The 20,207-nt window shown below is 41.4% G+C and overlaps 1 protein-coding gene across 1 annotated transcript; it reads left to right on the top strand.

Moving 5' to 3' along the window:
* The first annotated feature begins 6,466 nt into the window (after positions 1-6,466).
* LOC141053760 (histamine H3 receptor-like) lies at positions 6,467-19,483 on the top strand. Its single transcript, XM_073550806.1, has 3 exons — positions 6,467-6,707; positions 8,824-8,990; positions 18,725-19,483. The coding sequence occupies exons 1-3, from the start codon at positions 6,467-6,469 to the stop codon at positions 19,481-19,483; spliced, it is 1,167 nt and encodes a 388-aa protein (XP_073406907.1).
* Positions 19,484-20,207: the final 724 nt, after the last annotated feature.

Raw genomic sequence — 20,207 nt, forward strand, 5'->3', positions numbered from 1 at the left:
CTCGGCATATAAACTTAACCATAAAACTTCTGAATTAGAATTGTCTACAGACTTAAATTTCAATTTACTCTGCTTAGCAAGACAATTAATGACATCCATTTCTCTTACCTTGAAATGTCTCAGCTTGTTCCCTTTGATGGACAACGCTGGGTTCCTGTCTTTACACGTCTGGCTTACGTCTGGTACTTTTGGCACTTGTAGTACTTCTCAATCTATCTGGTACTTCTTACTTCTAGGTTCTATGTGATTCTTGTAAGTAGTGGAATTCCCGATAACTTGCACATATGATTTGACGTTAGCAAAGTCCAATCCCCCGTGTGGGCAAGTTGAGGGAAATCCGCAAAAAAGTACAAAAATTCAGATCTGGCTGGCTCTCCAATGTAAAATAATGCATATCCTGTAAAATACTCAGGACTAGTTACCAGATAAAAATATAGTGGTTTATTTGGTTTCTTCCATCAAAGAAAGGTTATTACAGAAAAACAGGTGAATAAAAATAAGTGAAAGAGATATTGTCCATTAGATCATGCTCTGAGATCCCACATGGCAAAAGCAACATGTATTCTTCTTCTCTCCGAGATCCTGAATAGCAAATGGCTGCTGTGTCTCAGTTCGGCTTCTCACATCGCCGTCAAGTAATATACCAGCTGTTATGTCATGTCATCTTGCGTCTGTCTCTCATGATGGTGAGGGAAGAAGAGGAGCGACCTCTACAGTTAGCCATGAATTATATACGTCTCCTAAAGCACGTGGTCTCTACATATATGGAGCTGTCTTTCTACCATGAGCCAAGCTTAAAAATAGCCTATGTCATGTAAGCTAAAGCATTCTACAGAACTGAGTCTTATAAGAAATTAACGGATTATTAATATTTAACACATTCTCCACCACTTTTTCTGGGGTCTCCCACCTGGACTTAGGGGGACTTAGCCCATATGCTGTGCAGATGTTCCTTTATACATTTCCCGCTACTTGGTTCTCGTGTTTAGTATACACTGTTCCTGCTTGCATTTTGCATCCTGCCACTATGTGTCGGACAGTTTCTGAGGTTTCTTTGCATAGTCTACACCTTGGGTCTTGTCTTGTGTGGTAGATTCCTGCTTCTATGGATCTGGTACTTAGTGCTTGCTCTTGTGCCGCTATTATTAGTGTCTCTGTGCTGTCTCGGCGTTCCAGTTGAAACTAGAAGTTTGCATACACTATGTATAAAGACACATATGCATGTTTTCCTCAATATCTGACATGAAATCAGAATAAACATTTTGAGTATTAGGTGAATTAAGATTACTATAATTATTAATATTTGCCAAATGCCTGAATAATGAGAGAGATAGAATGTTTTAAAGCATTACTTACTGAAAAGTCAAAAGTTTACACACATTAAGATTACTATGCATTTAAACAATTCTGGAATGTCCATATGATGATGTCATGTGTTTGGAAGCTTCTGTTTTTTTGGGAGCATCTGAGTTAATTAGAGACACACCATAGCAATATGGAAGAGAAGAAAATCCACATGGTCACCTGCAACACATGCTACATGTTTACGGATCTTCCGGCCCAAAAACTCAACTTTACCTGTCAGAAGTGCAAACTTGTTGCCCTCTTAGAGGAAAAGGTGCAGGGACTGGAAAAAAGAAAAAGTTTTTTTGGGAGCATCTGAGTTAATTAGAGACACACCATAGCAATATGGAAGAAAAGAAAATCCACATGGTCACCTGCAACACATGCTACATGTTTACGGATCTTCCGGCCCAAAAACTCAACTTTACCTGTCAGAAGTGCAAACTTGTTGCCCTCTTAGAGGAAAAGGTGCAGGGACTGGAAAAAAGAATAGCAACATTGAAGGTAATTAAAGAACATGAGGACTTCTTGGATGAAGCAAAAGCAACCATCCAGGAAACGGAAAGTGAGAAAAGCTTCAGAACACATACAGAGGCTGAAAAGTGGAGCCATGTGACGAAAATAAGCAAACGGATCAAGTGGTCATCACCTCCCACACAGCTTAGCAACCAATATGAAGCCCTCATGCTGGAGAATGAAAATGGCACAGCTCAGGATGATACCGTATCTACAAGAGAAGACACACTATCAACAAAAGAAGTTACTCCGTCAACAAAAGCTGAAACAAATGACACTCAAAAACACTTACGAGCAACAAGCAGTGCGTCCGGAAAGAAAAGAAGAGTGCTAGTTATTGGCGTCTCACTACTAAGAGGCACGGAGGCAACTATCTGCAGGCCAGACATAACCGCACAAGAAGTATGCTGCTCCCAGGAGCAAAAATCAAGGATGTGGCCAACAGGATACCAACTATCCTCAAATCCAAGGACGACTACCCTTTCCTACTGATACATGTAGGCACAAACGACACGGCAAGAAATGACCTACCAACTATCTGCGAAGACTTTGAAATTCTGGGGAAGAAAATAAAGGAACGGAATGTACAGGTTGTTTTCTCATCAATCCTCCCAGTCGATGGTCATGGCATCAGAAGATGGAATAGGATACTAGAGGTGAACAACTGGCTACGACGGTGGTGTAGGCAGCAAGGATTTGGATTCTTGGACCATGGGTTGAATTACCTCTACGATGGACTTCTCTCAAGAGATGGGATACACCTCACAAAACCTGGGAAACACACATTCGCCAGAAGACTTGCCACACTCATCAAGAGGGCTTTAAACTAGAAGAAGAGGAGATGGGAGGAAAAACAGCAGACAAGAACATGCAGCAGAAGGACAAACTATTCAAGGATACTAGATGTGGTAAAGAGGACCCAAGACAGGGTACTCAGAAGGAAGCTAAGAAAAAGGAAGCAAAACTTCTTTCCTGCATGCTGACCAACGCAAGAAGCCTGACCAATAAGATTGAAAATCTGGAGTTGGTAATGTATGAGGAAAAATACGACATAGTAGGAATAACTGAGACATGGTTAGATGACAGCTATGACTGGGCGGCTAACTTGCAAGGATATGATTTATTTAGGATGGATCGTAAAAAAAGGAAAGGGGGTGGAGTCTGTCTATATATAAAGTCCACTTTGAAGCCCACACTAAGAGAAGATATACAAGAGGGAAATGAAGAGGTGGAGTCTCTATGGGTGGAGATACAAGGAGGGAAAAGTAATAAAATCCTCATATGGGTTTGTTATAAGCCACCAAATGTAACAGAAGCCACTGAAATTGTATTATTGAAACAAATAGACAAAGCAGCAAATCACAGTGAGGTGATTATTATGCGGGACTTCAACTACCCCAACATAGACTGGGAAACTGAAACCTGCGTATCTCTGAAAGGAAACCAATTTCTGTCAGTGACCAAGGATAATTATCTGTCACAACTTGTGCAGGGCCCAACTAGATGGACAGCCCTTCTGGACTTAATTTTAAGCAACAGGCCAGATAGAATAAAAGAAGTACGAGTCGATGGGCACCTAGGGAACAGTGACCACAATATAATACAATTCCACTTGTCCTTCAGTATGGTGCCCTGGAAGGGGGTTAGAAAAACTCTGAATTTCAGGAAAGCAAAGTTTGATCAGCTTAGAGAGGACCTTCGCCAAATTGATTGGGACAAGGTCCTCAAAAATGGGAGCACAGAAAATAAATGGGAAATATTTAAATCAGTTTTACACACCCACTGCGAGCTAGCCATACCGTACAGAAATAAAAGGGCTAGGAACAGGAGAACACCAATGTGGCTAAATAAGGATGTAAAAAGGGCAATAAATAACAAGAACAAGGCATTTAAGAAGCTAAAACAAGAAGGCAATGAAGAAGCATTAAAAAGTTATAGAGAAAAAAATAAAATGTGTAAAAAACAAATACATTTAGCAAAAGTGGAAACTGAGAGACTCATTGCTAAGGAAAGTAAAACAAACCCCAAACTATTCTTTAATTATATAAACAGTAAAATGATTAAAATTGATGGTGTCGGCCCTTTAAAGAACAATGATGGTGAAATCATAGAGAGCGATGTGGGAAAAGCAAATGTTTTAAATACTTTTTTCTCAACAGTGTTCACACAGGAAAAGGATTTGCCAGGGGAAATGCAGAGTGATAATGTAAACTCCCCATTAAGTATTACCCGCCTAACCCAGGAAGAAGTGCAGAACCGCCTTAGTAAGATAAAAGTTGACAAATCACCAGGCCCTGGTGGCATTCACCCTCGGGTATTAAGGGAGTTAAGTAATGTGATAGACAGGCCTCTATTCCTTATATTTAAAGACTCTATAGAAACAGGGTATGTTCCTTTTGATTGGCGGCAAGCAAATGTGGTACCAATATTCAAAAGGGGTGTAAAAGGGAACCTGGAAGCTATAGGCCGGTAAGCTTAACATCTGTTGTGGGTAAAATTTTTGAAGGGTTTCTAAGGGATACCATTATGGAATATCTCAATGTTAATAAATGTTTAACTCCATATCAACATGGATTTATGAAGGATCGCTCCTGTCAAACTAACCTGATCAGCTTCTATGAGGATGTAAGCTCTCAAATGGACCAAGGAGAATCATTGGATGTCATTTATCTTGACTTCTCTAAAGCATTTGACACTGTCCCACATAAAAGATTGGTAAGTAAGATGAGAAAGCTTGGGCTAGGGGAAAATGTGTGTAGATGGGTAGGTAGCTGGCTTAGTGATAGAAAACAAAGAGTGGTTATTAATGGTGCATACTCAGATTGGGCCAGGGTTACTAGTGGGGTACCACAGGGTTCTGTATTGGGCCCCCTACTATTTAATATATTTATTAATGATCTAGTGGATGGCTTACACAGTGAAATATCAGTATTTGCAGATGATACAAAACTATGTAAGGCAGTTAACACAAAGGAGGACAGTTTGCAACTACAGACAGATTTGAGTAAATTGGAGAATTGGGCTGAAAAATGGCAAATGAGGTTTAACACAGACAAGTGTAAGGTTATGCACATGGGAAGGAGAAACAGATGCTATAATTACTTACTAAATGGGAAACTGCTGGGGAAATCAGACATGGAAAAAGACTTAGGCATCTTAGTCAATAAGAAGCTAAATTGGAGTGCCCAGTGTCAGGCAGCTGCCACCAAAGCAAATAGGGTCATGGGATGCATTAGAAGAGGTCTGGGGACACGAGATGAAAACATAATTCTCCCTCTGTAGAAATCACTCGTCAGACCACACTTGGAGTATTGTGTGCAATTTTGGACGCCGGTGCTCAAGAAAGACATTACTGAACTTGAAAGAGTTCAAAGGCGGGCTACTAAAATGATAAATGGAGGGTTACGAATAACAGAATATTATAGGTAGATGGTTGACCCCGCTTAGGGGAAGGAACTTTTTTCCCTGTGGAGAAAATTGGCTGCTACTCTGCTGGTTTTTTGCCTTCCCCAGGATCAACAATGCAGAACAGCTGCACTAAAAATAGGCTGAACTAGATGGACATACAGTTGTGGCCAAAAGTATTGACACCCCTGCAATTTTGTCAGATAATACTCAGTTTCTTCCTGAAACTGTTCTCTCGTGACATATTGTTCTTCATGATAATGGTAAAATTTATTTGCTATGACTTGCGCTTATTTGTGAAAAATTGTGAGAAATTACCCAAAAGTGACACCATTCTAAAAATTGCACCCCTCAAGGTACTCAAAGCCACATTCAAGAAGTTTATTAACCCTTGAGGTGCTTCACAGGAATTTTTGGAATGCTTAAAAAAAATGAACATTTAACTTTTTTCACAAAAAATGTATTTCAGATTCCATATGATTCCATAATTTTTTCCCTCAGAATTGACTGATTCCATAATTTTTCCCATATGCTTGGCTTAAAAAAGTAACCATTCCTGACTACCACATTTTTTGTTCTTGATTTATTTTAGAGTTTCTTAAAGCCAGAAAGTTGCCATTTGAATTGACTTTAGTTTTGTGCCATGTCTGTGATCTGCTTTTTTTCTACAAAATTAAACAACTAAATGAACATCCTCCAAGGCCGGTGATTCCATCATTTTTTCCAGGGGTTGTATATATAATAAAATTGAAAAACGAAATAATAAATATTTAATTCTAAAAAGTGGAAAATTGTTTTGAAAATCAAAATACTTTTGGGAATGTAAATTTTCCAAGTGTTTCACATTGAAGGTAATGAGTTTGCTCTCCAGGTAGTACAGATTGTCTGGGGAATTCATTTAATTTTCTTTATTTTGTTTCTTATAATATATATAGTGTATCTAATAACTGTGAACATAAAGATAAAGTAAAAAGAAAATCTAAAAACTTATTTTAAACAGTTAGATAATGTTATACCTATGTAAGGGAGCTTGAAATCAGCTACCATACACTACAGGATCCTGAAAATAGAGACTCCCCCATAGGAATATTCTACTGTATATATATTGCTGCTTGCCGTAGTATAGGTAATTGATAATTTAGGCACACATCTGTCCTTCACGCCTCCATGCATCACTATGTACATATATTCTCATTACAAGATGACATCAATGTTAATTTTTTCAGGAAATCTTACTGGTATCAGATCTACAAATTCATCTTTTGAGATTGATGAAATGGCACGAGGTGTAACTATTCTAATAATTATGTTGATCTCTTTTTTCATTTTCATCACTGTTGCAGGCAACAGTCTTGTCATTTTATGCTTTATAGAAGACAAGCGGCTTCGGAGCAGCAGTAACTTATTCCTTTTAAATTTAGCTATTTGTGACTTTTTCATAGGTGAGTTATATATATATATATATATTTGTTTTTGCTTTATTATGTCATGTCTGGACGTATAGCTGTAGCACAACTATGGTGGCAGGAGAACTATAGCTGTAGCAGAACTATGATGGCAGGAGAACTATAGCTGTAGCAGAACTATGGTGGCAGGAGAACTATAGCTGTAGCAGAACTATGGTGCCAGGGGAACTATAACTGTAGCAGAACTATGGTGGCAGGAGAACTATAGCTGTAGCAGAACTATGGTGCCAGGGGAACTATAGCTGTAGCAGAACTATGGTGGCAGGAGAACTAAAGCTGTAGCAGAACTATGGTGCCAGGGGAACTATAGATATGGCAGAACTATGGTGCCAGGGGAACTATAACTGTAGCAGAACTATGGTGACAGGAGAACTATAGCTGTAGCAGAACTATGATGGCAGGAGAACTATAGCTGTAGCAGAACTATGGTGCCAGGGGAACTATAGCTGTAGCAGAACTATGGTGGCAGGAGAACTATAGCTGTAGCAGAACTATGGTGCCAGGGGAACTATAGCTGTGGCAGAACTATGGTGCCAGGGGAACTATAGCTGTGGCAGAACTATTGTGCCAGGGGAACTATGACTGTAGCAGAACTATGGTGGCAGGAGAACTATAGCTGTAGCAGAACTATGATGGCAGAAGAACTATAGCTGTGGCAGAACTATGGTGCCAGGGGAACTACAACTGTAGCAGAACTATGGTGACAGGAGAACTATAGCTGTAGCAGAACTATGGTAACATAAATATAGCTGTAACAGAACTATGGTGGCAGGAGAACTATAGCTGTAGCAGAACTAACGGGCGGCACGGCAGACACCGGAGGAATAGAAGTTGTCACCACTTTATTCCCACACAAGACTTGAGGGCACAACAGCAACGTGAGTGAGCCGGGACTAGGTAGTAAGGAGTCCCCGAAGCAGGCTACAGCTGTCTGCCATACAAGTAGAGTTCATAGGAACATCTGACAGGAGGAACTCCAGTGTAACTCAGTACTGGTAGTACTTCACCATAGGCGCGAGAAGGGAGAAAAAAAAGAAAAGGCACATGTTGGCAGAGTGTTGGAACGGAGTGCTTCATCTTGCCTGGAAGTTGCCTGAGCGCCTGCCCTGGAGGACACAGCACGGATGCAGGCACCTGTACCATCACAGACTGTGAGTAAAGCTTTGGAACTACATGCCCTGGTGTCCTCCGCTTATTCCTGCGCCAACACACTCAGCACTGCTACATCTCTGTGCCTAACACTGCCAATCCACGTCTCCCCCTCACCGTCACTTCACCTACTCTGCCCTGGGACTACAGCCCTACCTGTGGTGGGCGACACCATCATTGCTGCACTATACCATCTGTCCCAGAGGATCAGCTTGCAGCGTCGGCTTAACATCTCCCTTGCCGAACACCACAGGTGGCATCACGACTCATTTATTCACAAACTTTAATCATCACCCACAAGCTCAACATTGCCACTGTGACAACTCCCATTGAAACCAACGGGCCCGGCTCCGAGTACCCCACCAGCCCTGGGAGGGCGATCCATGTACGTCTCTGTGTATGTATTTTCATAGATAAATATTACCTGTTCTTCTAGATGCCAAATTATGGAGATAATCTCAGTAGATTCATTTCTTGTATTTAATGCTGTATGAAGTCCCCAAATGGTGGATCATAGAGTGCCTATTTCTTAGCTGTAGTGCACAAATTTTTTTAACTTTATAGCAAAAAATAAAGTTCTGTATGTGTTTAGTCTTAAAGTGAGTCATTGGCTCTGTCTACATCTTGTTATGTACAGACATTTGGTATATGCACTAACTAGAAGAGCCATCATTAACAGGCCTACGTTGGCATACACATTTTTAACTACGCTATATGCAATTTTTCTTATGTCCTATGTAGTGGCCAACAGCAAAAACTGGTATATCATGTGATATATATCTTTCTACATTGTGCGCACACGTTCATACACTGTATGGCTATAGCGTGGCATACCTGGAAGCCTTCCCTGGGAGTGGAGCTATGTTTTATGGCTCTGATAAGATAGCAGAGCCTTTTCCTCGCTCCATCTATAGTAAGTATTAATATGCGAGTCTTTTCACAGGAGCATTTTGCATTCCATTGTATGTGCCTTACATCTTCACTGGTGAGTGGAAGCTAGGAAAATTCCTCTGCAAGCTATGGCTGGTCATCGACAATCTGATGTGCACAGCTTCAGCCTTTAATGTTGTCCTTATTAGCTATGATCGATTTCTGGCTGTCACTATGGCTGTAAGTATTCTCCTATTCTTTATTCTAGTATAGCATTGTTTTATGTTAATAGTTGATATAACACATAAACAATGGCCGTGTAAGGGTTGCACAGGCCGAGGAGAGTCTAAACACAAGAATAAAGGTGTGTGTGACTGTGTTCTCTCCAGCCACTTCCCTCCAGGGCAGAACACATTTTTAACGGCACATGGTCTCCCGCATTGACAAATTACCGCGGGAGCCCACACATTTTTTTACAACGAATTAACCCCTTAAATTAACACCTCCACCTCCCAAATTTTACACATCAACCCTCATCTAATTACTAATGAAAGACATACAAAACAAAACATGAAATGAAATGGTTTACTGTATGTAAACCATGTGTCATTTCATGTCGGGTTGGGGAATGATTTCACAAAAGCCGGCAATTGAATTAGCGGCTATTCTGCTATGAAGAACTCTGTGAAATATAAATATATATATATATATATATGTATATGTGTCTCAATGACATGTGTATATATATATATATATATATATATATATATATACACTCACTGGCCACTTTATTAGGTACACCTGTCCAACTGTGTGTTAAGACTTAATTTCTAATCAGCCAATCACATGGCGGCAACTCAGTGCATTTAGGCATGTAGACATGGTCAAGACAATCTCCTGCAGTTCAAACCGAGCATCAGTATGGGGAAGAAAGGTGATTTGAGTGCCTTTGAACGTGGCATGATTGTTGGTGCCAGAAGGGCTGGTCTGAGTATTTCAGAAACTGCTGATCTACTGGGATTTTCACGCACAACCATCTCTAGGGTTTACAGAGAATGGTCCGAAAAAGAAAAAAAATCCAGTGAGCGGCAGTTCTGTGGCCGGAAATGCCTTGTTGATGCCAGAGGTCAGAGGAGAATGGGCAGACTGGTTCGAGCTGATAGAAAGGCAACAGTGACTCAAATTGCCACCCGTTACAACCAAGGTAGGCAGAAGAGCATCTCTGAACGCACAGTGCGTCGAACTTTGAGGCAGATGGGCTACAGCAGCAGAAGACCACACTGGGTACCACTCCTCTCAGCTAAGAACAGGAAACTGAGGCTACAATTTGCACAAGCTCATCGAAATTGGACAGTAGAAGATTGGAAAAACATTGCCTGGTCTGATGAGTCTCGATTTCTGCTGCGACATTCGGATGGTAGGGTCAGAATTTGGCGTAAACAACATGAAAGCATGGATCCATCCTGCCTTGTATCAACGGTTCAGGCTGGTGGTGGTGGTGTCATGGTGTGGGGAATTTTTTCTTGGCACTCTTTGGGCCCCTTGGTACCAATTGAGCATCGTAGCAACGCCACAGCCTACCTGAGTATTGTTGCTGACCATGTCCATCCCTTTATGACCACAATGTACCCAACATCTGATGGCTACTTTCAGCAGGATAATGCGCCATGTCATAAAGCTCGAATCATCTCAGATTGGTTTCTTGAACATGACAATGAGTTCACTGTACTCAAATGGCCTCCTCAGTCACCAGATCTCAATCCAATAGAGCATCTTTGGGATGTGGTGGAACGGGAGATTCGCATCAGGGATGTGCAGCCGACAAATCTGCGCCAACTGTGTGATGCCATCATGTCAATATGGTCCAAAATCTCTGAGGAATGCTTCCAGCACCTTGTTGAATCTCTGCCACGAAGAATTGAGGCAGTTCTGAAGGCAAAAGGGGGTCCAACCCCTTACTAGCATAGTGTACCTAATAAAGTGGCCAGTGAGTGTATATATATGTATTCTATGTGTCTATATCTATTCTTTCTTTTGTGTTATAAAACCTGTCATAGGGCTCCATTATATGTCCATTTTGCAAGCCGGCGAGAAAATTTCAGCATACGGATGGCATACGGATTACATACGGATGCTTACATGCTCAAAATACGCGACCACACCTTGCTTACGGATGACATACGAAGCACTATTTAGGGGTCATTCATCCGTATTACGCCTGTAAACTACGGACCGTATTTTGCGTCAGTTAGTGTGACCCCGGCCTAATAGTAATTTACAGCGGTTCTAGGAATCGCAACAAAGACTAATTTTCACAGTAAGTGTACTGGCAACAGGGGTGTGATAACGCAGCAGTACCTGAGTAGCCTGCTGGGTGTGGTGACTAAACATATAGTGTTTCTCTCCTTTTGTACCAGCATGTAGAGTGATACAGAGTTGTGTTGGTTAAACAGTACGTTTATAAACTGCAGTATGCAGGAGCATGCTCTTAGTCATCCAGTTCTTTCCCTATGTGGAACAGGGATATATGTCTGATATCTTGATAAGGTTTCTACTTGCAGCTGGTTCTAAGGATGTAGTCCCATAGAAGTTACACACAGCGGTAGTGCCCCAGCCGGTGGTGCACGTGTGGAGAAAGAAAGCTTTCTGGCAAGTGGTAGGTGATTCAATTTCACTAATCAATAGGACTAAATCTACAGATGCAGCTGCAAGTACAGTGGGGAAAAAAGTATTTAGTCAGCCACCAATTGAGCAAGTTCTCCCACTTAAAAAGATGAGAGACGCCTGTAATTGACATCATAGGTAGACCACAACTATGAGAGTCAAAATGAGAAAACAAATCCAGAAAATCACCTTGTCTGATTTGGTAAGATTTATTTTTCAAATTATGGTGGAAAATAAGTGTTTGGTCATTAACAAAATTTCATCTCAATATTTTGTTATATATCCTTTGTTGGCAATGACAGAGGTCAAACGTTTTCTGTAAGTCTTCACAAGGTTGGCACACACTGTTGGTGGTATGTTGGCCCATTCCTCCATGCAGATCTCCTCTAGAGCAGTGATGTTTTGGGCCTGTCGCTGGGCAACACGGATTTTCAAGTCCCTCCAAAGGTTTTCTATGGGGTTGAGATTTGGAGACTGGCTAGGCCACTCCAGGACCTTCATATGCTTCTAACGAAGCCACTCCATCATTGCCCTGGTGGTGTGATTGGGCTCATTATCATGCTGAAAGACCCATCCACGTTCATCTTCAGAGAAACAGCCCTGATGTATGATGTTCCCATCCCCATGCTTCACAGTAGATATGGTGTTCTTTTGATGCAACTCAGCATTCTGTCTCCTCCAAAAACGACAAGTTTTGTTTCTACCAAACAGTTCTACTTTGGTTTCATCAGACCATATGACATTCTCCCAATACTCTTCTGGATAGTCCAAATGCTCTCTAGCAAACTTCAGATGGGTCCAGACATGTACTGGCTTAAGGGGGACATGTCTGGCACTGCAGCATCTGAGTCCCTGGTGGCATAGTGTGTTATTGATGGTAGCCTTTGTTACGGTGGTCTCAGCTCTATGCAGGCCATTCACTAGGTTCACCCGTGTAGTTCTGGGATTTTTTCTCATCGTTCTTGAGATCATTTTGACCCTATGGGGTGAGATCTTGCGTGGAGCCTCAGATCGAGTGAGATTATCAGTGGTCTTGTATGTCTTCCATTTTTTTATTATTGCTCCCACAGTTGATTTCATCACACCAAGCTGCTTGCCTATTGCAGATTCAGTCTTCCCAGCCTGGTGAAGGGCTATAATTTTGTTTCTGGTACCCTTCAACAGCTCTTTGGTCTTCACCATAGTGGAGTTTGGAGTGTGACTGTTTGAGGTTGTGGACAGGTGTCTTTTGTACTGATAACAATTTCAAAAAGGTGCCATTACTACAGGTAATGAGTGGAGGACAGAGCAGCCTCTTAAAGAATTTACAGGTCTGTGAGAGCCAGAAATCTTGCATGTTTTTAGGTGACCAAATACTTATTTTCCACCATAATTTGAAAAATAAATCTTGCCAAATCAGACAAGGTGATTTTCTGGGTTTGTTTTTTCACTAAATACTTTTTTCCCCCAATCCTCCACAATACATCTATCCCTCGGGCTGTTCCAGTCCAACCTAAACAGCCGAGGGGCTGAAAACAGTGAACTATGTGCCGCACTAAATCCTATGCTGCCCAGCTTCGTGGTGTCATGGCTATCCTCATGATGCATATAGCGGTGAATACATTGGTGGAGAAGGGGCTACCGGCTTCTTCTTCCACCAGTCAGCGTCTGAGACAGCAGGCGCGATGATGTCAATACATCACGCTACAGCTAGTGTATTTTTTTTCTTTATTTCACATGTATATGGAATGTCTACATTTATATGGGAGGCTATGTGGGGTCTCATACTGAATATAGGGGCTATGTGGGAGCTCAGCTGTATATAGGAGGTAATATGGGGCTCATGCTGTTTACAGGAGGAAATGTATATAGGGAGGCTGCATCGGAGCTCACGATGTATAGAAAGAGACATGACTACAGCCATGCTTGCTGTGCATGAGCAAATACCCCCCCTGATTCCCCTAGATACGCACCTGCTGTGTATTATGATTAACCAGTTAGTTACCAGTTAGTAGTAATGTAGTGTAGTCATGGTATTATAAAACCCCCTTCAGTACATGGCTAGCTCAGCAGGGGGGTCAAGACTCAAGGGCTATGAGTGACAGATCTCACACCTTGAGTCAGGTCAGAACAAAACAAAAGGCTTGCTGGCCATGTGGATACCATGTGGTTGAAATTGCTTTGTTGAGTCAGCTATGATTCCATAAAGAGTTATGGAGATACTATTCGTTCTATCCATACATCACGTATATATTTCCGAGATCCACAGAACATGGCGAGTGCCTGGCTGGGTCTCGAACTGTTCTAACTTCCAAGGTATGGCGATGCATACAACAGCTGGTAGAAAGCAGATAGCAAAGCTGTGTTTGTTCTTAACACGTGGCAGGGGCCCAGCTGGATCTGATGGTGCCAGAACCACTGCCCTAGGACCGTTCAGAAAGGCATTATGATCTTTCATAGGTTTTGAAGTTTACAGCTGCAGAGGCAAGGGGAGGGGATTTAGGTTCAGCTCGAAGACAGGAGGTGAGTGACCCAAAGGGGATGAAGGCTAATGTACTGCCATGTGGTTCCTCTCTCTATTATGCATGTGGTCCACTTCAGAAGTGGGGCCGTGTCAAATAATGTGCTGAGAAGGGACCAAGTAGACAGCTGTCAGCCCATGCCACCTGTGGCTTAGCGTACCAATGACCTAACATCACCCAGTAATCGATATATATATTCTGCTTATATCTTTTGTCATGCTACTATCTGTAACTCTGCTTCACTGGTGCTGGTGAAAAGGTCCTCTAAGCCTGTCAGGGTTGTGAGCAAGTGTGGTGCCGCGTCAGTGACTGCATGGGTCACATCCTCTCATTCCCCGTGCCTCCCTGGACCCATGTGAACAGGGTGTGTGTGTAAAACTGCACCAAGCTAAGCTTACCCGTCCTCAGGGACTGCAGAACATTACTTTGGTGCAAGAGAGGAGACCATACCACATGATATTGCTGACATAATAGTGGTATCAGGTGGGGTGGAAAGGTGTGGATTTGTCACGTTGTGCCAGCGGAGGGATTCTGCGTGATTTCTTCAGTGTCATCCTTCACAAACTCATTCTTGCTTGAGTAGCTGCATATTGTCACTGGGCTTGTGCACACCCTTTGTTTTATGTTCTGCGTTTATTTCAAGGGTAAAAAAATATCCCTGCATTTTGCACTACCAGCAAAGTGAATGAGATTTCTGAAATCTCATGCACAGGCTGCTTATTTTTATGTATGAAAAACAGGCGAACAACAGGAGCTTTTGTTAATTATAAAATTGCAAAAATGTTATTACATGTCAAAAAGACCACAGTAAACACACACAAAGATAAAAAACACACATGTGCTCAGTTAGACACCATCAAGGGACAATGGACCTCCATATGAAATAATTTGTATACATGTCATCCTGATACATATATCTCCTGGTATCACATTCCCCCACATCAATTATGCAAGTTACCACAACCTATAACAAATCCCAAAAGGCACCACAACTATAACGGGGCCACTCATTCAGTAACGGGGGATAAGTTAACCCTCCTTTTATGTCCAAAAATGCACAACCCATACAGTGCCAAAATACAATTTGCTTGGACCTAATACCAAAAAAGGGAAGAGGGGGAACAAAAGGAGAATTCCTTCTTACCAAGATAGTATCAGCGCCCAGTCCCTGACGCACCCTGACGCGCATTTCGCTTAGGTTTTTTACCGCTTTCTCAAGGGGAGGTGTGTGGGGAATTGAGCAGCAGGACCTTAAGTATCCATGGTGATTGTGTCAGGTGGGAGAGGTTGGTTTTTGGGGACGCGGGTGCAGGGGCCGCTGACCATGTGCTGTCGTGGTTGCGGTATATTGGCGATATTTTGTTATTTTGGCGGGGGACGGTGCAGCAGTTGGCGGATTTCATGGCTATGTTGAATACAAACAGCTTTAATATACGGTTGACATACAGATGTGACTCTGTTAAAATGGATTTTCTGGACATCAGTTAGGCGGTGGATTCTACATTCACTGTCCAGACTGATGTTTTCCGGAAAACAACATCTGTCAATGCTCTTTTACATGCAGAGTCAGCACATAGCCAAGCCACTATTAGGTCGTCCCAGTCGGACAGTTCTTGAGGATAAGGCGGATGTGTGTTGTGAGTTCATTTTCCCCTTCACCATTGAGGTCTGATGAACTCCCTCTTCTGGTGAAGGAAGGTAGTGAGGCTGATTACCAAGCACCTGGGTATGATGATGATGATGACTGGGTGACGGGAATTGCTGACTGGATATAAGGCAGCCGACACCCTTCTGCCTTGCTGGGGATCTCTCTGAGGGATTCTAGGAGACCAGTCTGATTCCTGCTCCTCAAAAGCTAAGTTTTCTGCACTGCTTTTTGCATTTGTGTTTTGTTTTGTTTTGCCTTGTTTTTCTGAATTTCTGCCATTCCCTGCTGGGGTGAGTGGAATTCCTTTTTGCTCTGCCTTCAGAAAATCCCTGAGTGCTGATATAGTCTTTTTGAAGCCTAGCGTCTTCAGAGCCTTTTTCCCTATCAGCCTGTTGGCCCTTGTTTTGATAGGGTTTTTGGCGGATTGCAGACAGCAGCTTTCCTATCCTGTCCTATTTAGTTAGCTTGGGCCCCATCATTTGCTCAGCCTATCTTTCCATCTGTGTGAGTGTTTTTTCATCTTGCTTCACCGTCATTATATGTTGGGGGCTGCCTATTGCTTTGGGGTCTGCTCTGGGGCAGTTTAGATTTCCCTTTCTGTCTTTAGGCTATGTAGTTCTCTGGCTGTGATCGAGGAGTCTAGGGCACCGTAGGAACCCCCCACGGCTACTGCTAGTTGTTGATAGGTTCAGGGGTCTGCAATCCGATAGCTGCCAACTTCTCTGGTTTTCTGGACTTAGCTAGTATTTCTGTTTTTGCCTCCTACGGTGACTCATTCATAACAGATGTGCTCAACAGACCAGCATTTTGAGGCACAGGCCTCTGACCTGAGGGAGAGGTTCAAACAGCGTGACTATAGTGGGAGATGTATTAGGAAGGGATACAATCGTGCAAAGTCGACAACACGTGATCAGTTATTATATTCGAAGAAAAAAACAAGGGATGATGAGAATAGTGATACTACTCATTATATCTCAGAATATAACCATGAATGGGACAATATGCGGGAAATTTTCCAAAAATATTGGCCGATTTTACGCAGTGAACCCTCCCTTGGATCTTTTCTATCAGATCGACCCCTCGTGACTCCCCGCAGATCAAAGAATTTAAAGGATTTTCTAATTAAAAGTCATTATGTGGCACCCAAAGAGAATTTGTTTGGACATACCAGGCAAATCAAGGGGTGCTTTAAGTGTGGACATTGTATGGCTTGCACCAATATCCTACGCATTGGGTCCTTCTCCTCAGCTGACAACGCGAAAGAATATCGAATTAATGAATACATTTCATGCAATAGCATGAATGTAATTTACTATGCTACTTGTAGCTGTAATTTAATTTATATCGGGTTAACATCTAGGGAATTAAGTATACGAGTGAGGGAACACGTGCGGGATATTATGGCGGCAAGAACTGCACAAGATGTTTCAGAATTAAAAACAATTCCCTGGCACTTTAGAGTAATTCATAATTGTGATCCAACAAAATTTATGGTGAGGGGGATTGAAATTGTCCACACTGGGATACGTGGGGGTAATGTTAAAAAACTTTTGGCCCAACGTGAATTGAAATGCATTATTACATTGGGTACCATGAAGCCATCTGGTCTCAATGACTCCTTGAATTTTGGCCCCTTCTTGTAATAAGCTTGTTTGCTAATAAATCCCTCTACATTTTGTATATTTTTATGTGTGTGGCTTTATATTTTAATTGTTGTTTTGTTGTTTTTATCATTTAGTGAAAATTGCTATACTGGTGCATGTACCTTTAAATTGAATCCATGTGATGCCCTATATAAAGAAACTATAAGCTTATTATATGAGGAATGGAAATCGGTGCAATATTAAGGACTAAAGTGAATATTCGTCTGAGGCATGGATTTGTTTGAAGTTTCGAAAATAAAGCACGAGCATAAAGAATCTATGTGAATATTTATGAAGATCTACGTGGATCGTTGACTTAAGATATGAACTTAGTAACATGTCCTTATTGTTGCAACTATGATGAACACATCTTCTGTTCTGCATGGAATTAGGGGTTAATATGTTGGTGATTCAGTGGCACTGTGGTGCGCGTGCATCCTTCATCTGACTGCTCCCGTCCCACGGGATCCTGCACAGTTATCGCAGGCTTTGTGATCGGGGATTTCCTCCTCTCTCTCGGGCAGGCGGGGCAACGCCGGGTGACGTGGGTATGGGAGGGTTGGGGATCGGTGCATGCGCCGCTATTACACAGCGGTATCTGTATGTGTCAGGTGATGGTCACCTGACACAATCACCATGGATACTTAAAATCCTGCTGCTCAATTCCCCACATACCTCCCCTTGAGAAAGCGGTAAAAAACCCTAAGCAAAATGCGCGTCGGGGTGCGTCAGGGACTGGGCGCTGATACTATCTTGGTAAGAAGGAATTCTCCGTTTGTTCCCCCTCTTCCCTTTTTTGGTATTAGGTCCGAGCAAATTGTATTTTAGCACTGTATGGGTTGTGCATTTTTGGACATAAAAGGAGGGTTAACTTATCCCCCGTTATTGAGTGAGTGGCCCCATTATAGTTGTGGTGCCTTTTGGGATTTGTTATAGGTTGTGGTAACTTGCATAATTGATGTGGGGGAATGTGATACCAGGAGATATATGTATCAGGATGACATGTATACAAATTATTTCATATGGAGGTCCATTGTCCCTTGATGGTGTCTAACTGAGCACGTGTGTTTTTTTTATCTTTGTGTGTGTTTACTGTGGTCTTTTTGACATGTAATAAAATTTTTGTAACTTTATAAATAGCAAAAACTCCTGTGGTTCGCCTGTTTTTCATATGTTAATTGTAGTGGAGTTATTATTTTTGTCAGGGCACAGCACATTTGTGCATGGCATACAATGAGTCTGGATTTTTGTATAATAATAATAATGCTTATTTTTATGTGCAGATTTGAACCATCAAAGTGATTTTTTAAAATCTGCAGCGTGTCAATTCTTTCAGAGTTTGTGCCGCTTTATTTTACCCAGTCAAATTAATTGTAGAATCAAATAAAAAATGCAGATAAAACAGGCAAAAATGCAGTTTTTATGCAGCATATTTCCTGCCATCCCTTTGGATTTGCTGCAGAAAATAATGCTTATTCTGTACAGTATGTGTAAATTTTCTTGTCTTCTGTTGTTTAGGTTGTATATCACACTCAGCGGCAACAACATTGCAAGACTGTACTTAAGATGGCTGCAGTCTGGATACTGTCATCTCTCTTATACAGCCCAGCTATTCTTCTCTGGGACCATTTCAATAGTGATGACTCCTTTCCTGTGGCACTCTGTCTCCCTTCATACTACAACAGCTGGCATTTTCTGCTGGTGGCTTCCTCTTTTGACTTTTTACTTCCTCTGCTAAGTATTTCTTTTTTTAACCTGAGCATCTATTGGAACATTAAGATACGAAGCAAAAAGAAAAGAGACGCTTCCATTTTCACAGTTTGCTCAACTAAAGAAGAAATCTTACAGATACCGTGTATTGCACCAGATGGGTTCATTCACCCTGATCAAAACGGTTTAAGATTACCAAAAATGAAAATAGCTGCTAAACCATTTCCTCACTTATCTTCAAAGAAGACAAAACCTAATAGATCACAAAGTGTCAGCACACCACAGAGTAATATTCACATTATTAAATTATCCCATGACAAAAAAATTGCCAAGTCATTGTTTATTTTGGTTTGTGTCTTCTGTATTTGTTGGGCGCCTTACTCACTTCTTATGACCATTCGGGCAGCCTGCCATGATTACTGTATTGCATCTTATTGGTATGAAATTACATTTTGGTTGCTGTGGATTAACTCATCAATTAATCCCATTCTTTACCCTTTGTGCCATTCAAGTTTTAGGAGTGCTTTTATCAAAGTAATTTCCAAATATGCACAAAATATCAAATAATTCTTTCTCAAATTGTACAATACCTTAAATCCAAAGATTTATTTTTACTACATTTCACTAAGTTATGTTACAGGTCAAACAATAATTTTGTTTTGACATTTGGGATATGTATAATCCTAATCGACCTGTTATCGTCTTGATATTTGCACCTCCCCTATTTCCTCTTACTACTGTTACTACAGGTACATTTTGGTATTGTGTTATGTTATTCTCATTTCTTCCACATGTACACGCTTTATTTTTAAACTGTTTCAATCTGTGCAACTACCTTGACATTCTTTGTGTATATGTGATATTATATCCTCTTTATCACTGTAGCTTTTCATTCAATAAATACTTTATGAAACAATTTAAAAGCACTACAAGTACACACCTTTTTATACCTGTTTGTTTAATTTCATCTGGTGACCTAGTGACTAAAGATTGTGTTATTTGACCTGCTGTATACCATATATGTCATGTCTATTATTCCATATGGTACAAGTCCACTATAATCATGCATACTCCTGCATTTCTCATTATATATACATATATATATATATACACAGTTGTGCTCAAAAGTTTACATACCCCGGCAGAATTTTTGCTTTCTTGGCCTTTTTTCAGAAAATATGAATGAGAACTCCATAGCCATCTCAGCACTCTGGGGAGAACTCAAGCGCGCAGTTCCTGCTAGGCAGCCCAGGAATTTACAGGAACTGGAGGCTTTTTGCCAAGAAGAATG

Source organism: Dendrobates tinctorius, unplaced genomic scaffold (genome assembly GCF_039654945.1).
Source record: "Dendrobates tinctorius isolate UK_male_01 unplaced genomic scaffold, ASM3965494v1 ptg000171l, whole genome shotgun sequence".
Lineage (NCBI taxonomy): Eukaryota > Metazoa > Chordata > Amphibia > Anura > Dendrobatidae > Dendrobates > Dendrobates tinctorius.